Source organism: Tupaia chinensis, unplaced genomic scaffold (assembly GCF_000334495.1).
Source record: "Tupaia chinensis unplaced genomic scaffold, TupChi_1.0 Scaffold000567_1, whole genome shotgun sequence".
NCBI lineage: Eukaryota > Metazoa > Chordata > Mammalia > Scandentia > Tupaiidae > Tupaia > Tupaia belangeri.
In genome coordinates, this window is record NW_006160080.1 from 3,281,031 (window position 1) to 3,288,710 (window position 7,680).

General features: G+C 37.8%; 1 protein-coding gene across 1 annotated transcript in view; it reads left to right on the forward strand.

The window, feature by feature from the left end:
• PPEF1 (protein phosphatase with EF-hand domain 1) overlaps positions 1 to 7,680 on the forward strand; it is a 125,994-nt gene that overhangs the window by 113,284 nt on the left and 5,030 nt on the right. Inside the window, 1 exon segment of the mRNA XM_006157973.2 lies at positions 2,618 to 2,724. Coding sequence (XP_006158035.1) covers positions 2,618 to 2,724 — 107 coding nt within the window.

Here is a 7,680-nt window from a genome sequence, read left to right on the forward strand (position 1 = left end):
AGCACCACCCCAATGGGGTCTGGTCACACCATAACTCTTTTTCCCTTCAATTCTCTATTTTGTCAGAATCTTAGGCACATGTGTATACTTGGCATGGCTTGCTCATGGTATATAATCTTTTCTGTTGAGGATTTTACATCTATATTCATTAGAGATATTGATCTGTAGTTTTCTTTTCTTGTGGCTTTTGTCTGGTTTTGGTATTGGGGAAATATTGTCTTCCAAAGGGAGTAACATTCCTACCTCATTTTTTTTTTCCAGAGGTTTTTGCTACAGAGTGAGTGCACTCACCTGAAAGACAGACAGAGCGAGAAATCACCCCCCAGGGGGGATGGCCACGCTGCAATCCCTTCTCCTCCATTCTCCTCTCAGGATCTTGGGCACGCACGCACACGCGCCCGGCATGAGTTTAAGCCACCAGGTCTGGGATTCAAACCACAGTCGACTACATGGGAGTCCAGTGACATAGCCATTATGCCAACTGCTAGTCCCCTATCTCATGTTTTTTAACATTTGTGTAAAGGGTTGATGTTAATTCCTCTTTAAGTACCTTGTAGAATTCTTCAGTAAAGCCATCTCGCCCTGGGCTTTTCTTTGTGAGTTGTTTGTTATTAAGATTAAAGATCATTAAGTCTTTTTACTTGTTACAGACACGTTCAGTTTTTCTTTTTGTTTCTTAGATTTGGTAGTTTGTGTCTTTTGGTAATTTGTGTCTTTCCAGGAATTTGTCCATTTCATCTAGGTTATCTAATTTGTTGGTATATATAGTATTTGTTTATGTTCATAGTATTCCCTTATAGTCTTTTTTATTTTTAAAAAAGGTCACTAGTGACATATCCACTCTTGCATTTCAGATTTTAGAAATTCGAGTGTTCTTTTTTGGGAGCCAGTCTTAAATTTGTTGATTTTTTTATCCTTTCAGAGAACAAATTTCTGGTTTTATTGATTTTCAATGTTGCTTTTCTAGTCTCTATATAGTTTCTTTCTGCTCATTTTGTTTTTATTTCCTTCCTTCTGCTTACATTGGATTACTTTTATTTTTCATTTTTTTATGGTAGACAATGATGTTATTGATTTGAGAATACAAATAATTATAGCTATACGTTTTCTTCCAGTAATTTCTTTTTTTTTTTTTTTTTGAGAGGTTTTTCACTATAGGGCGCGTGCACTTGCCAGACAGACAGAGAGAGACATAGAGACAGAAAGCGAGAAATCACCCCCCAGGGGGGATGGTCATGCCGCAATCCCTTCTCCACCATTCTCCTCTTGGGATCTTGGGCACGCACGCACACACGCCCGGCGTGAGTTTTAAGCCACCGGGTCCGGGACACAAACCGTGGTCGACTATGTGGGAGTCCAGCGATATAGCCATTATGCTAACTGCTGGTTCCCTTCCAGTCATTTCTTGAGTTGCATCTTATATGCTTTAGTATGTCGTATTTTGATGTCCATTCATCCATTCATCCCAAACTATTTTCCAAGATCTTTTGTGGTTTCTTCTTTGACCCATTGGTTATCAAGAATTGTGTTATTTTATTTCCTCATATTTGTAAATTTCCCAAATTTCTTTCTGTTATTAATTTCTAATGTATTTTCTTTGTGTTCAGAAGAAATACTTTGTATGATTTAGATTTTTAAAAATCTACTGAGGCTCATATTATGGCCTACTATAGGGTCTATTGTGGAAAATGTTCCATATGTATTCTAGAAGAATGTATATTGTACTGTTTTCAAATGGCCTGTTTTATACATTTCTGTTAGATCTAGTTGATTTAGAGTACTGTTTAAGTTTTCTATATCCTTAGTCAGCTAACTATGCTAGCACATTTTTTTAATTATCTTTTTCTATAGAATTGTAATATATGTTTCATAAATAAGGAAACTTCAAAAATTTTCTGGAGAAAATGGAATTACAGTATGAGTTTATTTATTGATTTATTTATTTTAAATTTTTTTGAGAAGTTTTTGCTATAGGGCGGGCGCATGTGCTCACCAGACAGGCAGAGAGAGACAGAGAGATAAAAAATGAGAAATCATCCCCCAGGGGGGATGGCCACCCTGCAAACCCTTCTCCTCCATTCTCCTCTTGGGATCTTGGGCATAAACACACATGCGCCCGGCGTGAGTTTTAAGCCACCGGGTCTGGGGCGCAAACCACAGTCGGCTACATGGGAGTCCAGCAACATAGCCATTACACCAACTGCTGGTCCCTAGTATGAGTTTATTTTAGTACAAAATTTTTGTAATCCATACATGGTTTTACACAATATACAGTTTCCATGAATTTATTGGAGGTGCCTTGAATTTTGTCCATAAATATAGTTATGACGATATGTGGTATAGCAATTTCCTCTTTATTTTCCATCTTTTACAAATAATTGCTTATGTGAACCTTTGGAATCAAAAAGAAAACAATATTTGTGATCCTTTTAAAATTTAATGAAATGAGCATATGTGTTTTTACATATGCATATATTCATCATCTGGTAACATGCATATGTGTATTTAGGTAATTCATTTGAAATGGAAACTTGTGAGTGCTAGCATGACACCTTAATATAAAACAGAACAAGATGAGTTATGTAACTTTCACCTAATGACTGTTCTCTTACCATAGGGTGAGTGCGATTGAGAGCAGCGCCATCAGGATATTAAAAGAGAGAATGATTTCACGAAAAACCGACCTCATTCGTGCTTTCCAAAGTCATGATGTCAGAAAAACAGGTAAAATATTACATATTATTATATCTTTTTAACATACCAGGTTACATACAGATCATTTTTCATTTTCTTTGCTTCCTTAGCATTTTAGTTCTCCATTTTTGCTAGAAAGAAATGATAGAGATAAAAATAAAATGTAATCCATTATTCATATTTTAAAAAGGCTTATTTCTCCTTTTCATTAAGCTTCTTTTGACATAAAAAACAGCAATAAATCTAAATTAGGCTTCTATTATGGTTGTATGTCAGACTAGATACTCTAGAGGGTCCTCCTGTTTCCTAGCCACGTAGGTAAATCTGCTGGCTACATCTCTGTCCTCCATGAGAAATGGTTTGAAATCACATATGGAATTATAGAGCAACAAGCAAGCACAAAAGGTTGGATTGTCCTGGGGGCAAATGCTTATACCAGTATAGCAATCAGTCCTGAACCTAAACTGTAGTATAGTAGAAAGATAGGAAGGTTGATTTTGAGACTTCCTCATTAAGCCAGACTCCCAAAGGACCCAAAGTAGTCTTAAGTCTGTAATACTTCCTGACTCCTGGCAAGCACATGCAAATCCATCTTCAAGGCAAGAATCCCTAATATTGGCCATTAGTATATCCAGAGATTAAGCTCTCCCAACATGAGCTCACAACCAAAGATTACCAAACAAACAAGGAGATAAGCTATTATGAGTGAGAAATGGCAAAATCAAAACCAACAGATTTAGTTCTTCAAGGACATAGATATTGGAGTTATCAAATACAGAATATGAGATAACTAATTAAGAAATATTTAAAGAAATAAAAGGTAGAATCACAAAAGTGCATTAGAAAATTATTTGAGGGCCAGCCCTGTAGCTCAATGGTTAAGGGAAGCCGTATCTCATATCTGACTACAGTTGGAATCCTAGCCCTGAGAAGCTTGAAAAACATGCCAGGCATGTGTGCATGCATACCCCAAATCCTGACAGGATGGAGAAATAGAAGAGAAGGGATTGCAACACAACCATGTCCCACTCAGGGGTGCTTTTCTCCTTTCCCGCTTTCTCTCTGAATCTCCATCTCTCTATTTCTCTCTCTCTCTCTGGTAAGTACACACACCTGGCAATTAAAAACTAAATACATTTTTAAAAAGAGAATGATGTGAAGAAGACCCAAACAGATGTAAAAACATACTTGTTAAAGAAAAACATAATGAATGGGTTAAACAGAAGATTAGATATTATTCAAGACAGAATTAGAGATTAAGAGTTATAAACAATGGGACCAGCAGGTGGTGTGGTGGTTAAGGTGCTGGACATTCCCACATGGCTGACCTCAGTTCGAGTCCTGGACTTGGTCTCTTGTTTTCTCACTTTCCTTCTCTCTCTCTCTCAGTCTCTCTCTGGTCAAATTAAAATAAATACAAATTAAATATTTTTTTTAAAAAAAGAGTTATAAACAATGGGGCCAGCAGGTGACATGATGGTTAAGGTGCTGGACTCCCACATGGCCGACCACAATTCAAGTCCCAGTCCTGGCAGCTTGCTCTCTCATTTTCCTTCTCTCTCTCTCTGTCTCTGGTGAGCACATGTGCCCTGTAGCAAATTTAAAAATAATAATAAATAAAATGTAAAAGAAAGACATTTCTTTTAAGAAAGTTAAAAAGGGGGCCAGCAGGTGGTGTGGTGGTCAGGGATGCTGGTCTCCCACATGGGTGATTGCGGTTCGAGTCCCGGATCTGGCAGATTGCTTTCTCACTTTCTCTCCCTCTCTCTCTCTCTCTCTTTTTTTATTTGTTTCTCTCTCTCTCTCTCTCTCTCTCTCTTGATCGATCCCTCTCTGGTCAAATTAAAAATAAATAAAGTGAAAAAAAAAGTAAAACAGTAAAATGAGAAGGTCTAATATACATCTAAGTAGTGTACCAAAGGGTAGAGAGTAAAGAGAATGTACAAGAGGATGTATTTGCCATGATAATGCCTGAGACTTTTTCAGAATTCCTGAAAGACTTAAGTTCATAGGTAAACAGGAACAATGATTCCCAAGCAGGATAATATAATTAAATCAACAATGACACACTCTTAACATAGTTAACTCTATATATGTGGTGAGACTACGGAACACCAATAACAAAGAGAACATTTTAAAAGCAGGCAAAGAAGCAAACATTGCCACAAAGACACAACATCCTGATTGACTTATCAGTACGTCAAAAGAAGCCAGTAGAGAGTGGTATTATGTACATAAAACATTAGAAGTTAAATTTAGGGGATCAGAGAGTGGTGCGGCAGTAAAACACTACACTCTACAAGGCAATCCCACGTGGGAAGATTCCCAGTTCAAGTGCAGAGACCTCCCTGAATACCCAGAGTACACCTGATCCAAGACTGGCTGAAGGCGAGGGGAGGATCTTGGCACCAAGCCCCTGAGGGGGGTGTTATCTCTCTTTCTCTTTTTTGCCCTTTCTCTCTCTAAATAAATAAATATAGGAAAAAAGTTAAACTTAGAAAATGGTATACCATGAAAACATAAACAAAAACAACTTCTTTATTGATATCAAAGAAGACTCTGAAGAAATGTCTATTTCCAGAAATAAAAAGAGTTACTTTCTAATCATAAAATATTGTTTGCCAATGGAGTCCATTCTAAATATGTATGTACCTATTAATATAGCCTCAAAAATATGTAAAATAAAAATTGACAGAACAAGAAGTAGAAAAACCCACCATCATAAATGGGAACTAAAAGAACAAACAGACAAAAGATTAGCAAACTATCCATATAAGACATATAAAACTCAGGACCAACAGGTGGTATAGTGGTTAAGGCACTAGACTCCCGCATGGCCAACATGGTTCAGGTCTCAGACTGGGCAGCTTGAAAATCACGCCAGACACATGCGTGTGTGTGCCCAAAATCCCAGGAGGAGAATGGAAGGGAAGGGATTGACATGGTCATGCCCCCAGAGGGGTGATTTCCCTCTCATTATCTCTCTCTAATGAGCACATGTGTCCTATGGCACCTCAATACCCTACATTTAAGAATACATATTCTTGGGGCCAACAGGTGGCATGCAGGTTAAGGTGCTAGACTCCCACATGGCTGACTGTGGTACAAGCCCCATACCTGGCAGTTTGAAAATCTTGCTGGGTGCCCTGTGTGTGTGTGTGTGTACACCCCAAATCCCAGGAAAATAATGGAGGAGAATTGGGGCCAGTAGGTGGCTTGGCAGTTAAAGGTGCTAGATTTCCACATGGCTGACTGTGGTTCAAGTCCTGGACCTGGTGGCTTGCTTTCTCCCTTCCCCTTTCTCTCTCTCTTGCTGTCTCTGTCTAGTCAAATTAAAAATAGTAATAACAAATGGAATTAAATAAATAAATCTTTTTTTAGAAAAAAGGCATGGAAGGAAAAGGGATTATGGCGTGGTTATCCCCACTGGGAGGTGATTTCTCACTTTCCCTCTCACTGTCTCTCTCCAGTGAGTACACATACCCTAATACAAAAAAACCTAAAAAACTGAAAAATAAAAAATAAAATGCATGTTCTTGTTGAGTACAAGTATAACACAAAAATTGGCCATAAACGTGAACATAAACAAATCTCAACAGATTTTGAAGAATTGGAAGCATTACAGGATTAATGCTTGACACAGAGAATTGAGCTACAACTCAGTAACATAAGATGGCCCTGAAACTCCCCTTTGGTTTGGAAATGAGAAAGACATTAGTAATCCCTGGATCAAAGAAGAAATCTGATTGAAAATTAAAATATCAAACCTGAATGATAATGAAAATGCAAATTATTAAAACTAATGGAATACAAATTAGAGAGGCATTGATAACCTTATCATTTTAAAAAATGAAACTATGACCAACTAAGTAAAAAAAAAAAAGTTCTTCAAAGAAAGTGGAAAAGTTGATAGAGGAAAACCTGGCGAGAGAGAGCATGCACGTACACAAATAACCAATGCCAGGATCGAAAGGGCGGCTATTATTACAGACTTTACAAACATTGAAAAGCTGATGAGGGACCAGCTCAGTAGCACAGCAGTAATACACTGCTCAAGCGAAGCTGGATCCATATGGAAGATTGCAAGTTTGCTTCCCCGATTAGCCTGTACACATCGGGCATAGGCACCTGTGACCCGGCTGTCTGGGAAGGCAGATGGAGGATCAAAGGTAGAACCCTATTGAGGGTGTGTACTTTTCTTTTTCTCTCACTCTCATGAAAGAAAGGATAAAACTTTTTAAAAAGTAATAGGATTTATTATCGAAACTATGATGCCAACAACTTAAAACTTTGTACCAAATGGACAAATATCTAAAATATATTTGTGAACACAAACACAGACACAAAAATAAATAGAAAATCTGAACGAGTATACAACTGTTAAAGAAATTGGATCTGAGGGAACCAGCAGTTACCGTAACGGCTATGTCGCTGGATTCCCATGTAGTCGACGGCGGTTCGCATCCCAGACCCGGTGGCTTAGAACTCAAGCTGGGCACATGTGCATGCGTGCCCAAGATCCCGAGAGGAGAATGGAGGAGAAGGGATTGCGGTGTGACCATCCCCCTGGGGGGTGATTTCTTGCTTTTTGTCTCTATGTCTCTCTCTGTCTGTCTGGCAAGTGCACGTGCCCTATAGCGAAAACCTCTCAAAAAAAAAAAAGAAATTGGATCTGAAAATTGAGAACTTTCCACAAACAAAGCTCTGTATTCAGATAGCCTCATTAGCTATTATAATATTATAATATACATTTGAGAAAGACATAAAAACAGTCTTACTCCAAGTCTTCCAGATAATAGAAATAGAACATTGCCCAGACTATTTTAGGTGGTCATCATAACCTCAATACCAAAACCTAACAAGAATGCTGTGAAAAAGGAACATTAAAAGCTAATCTCATTCATAAATTTAGATGAAAAAATACTAAAGGAAATATTAGTAAAAGAGTAATATATCATAATCAAATTTGGTTTATTCTAGGAATGC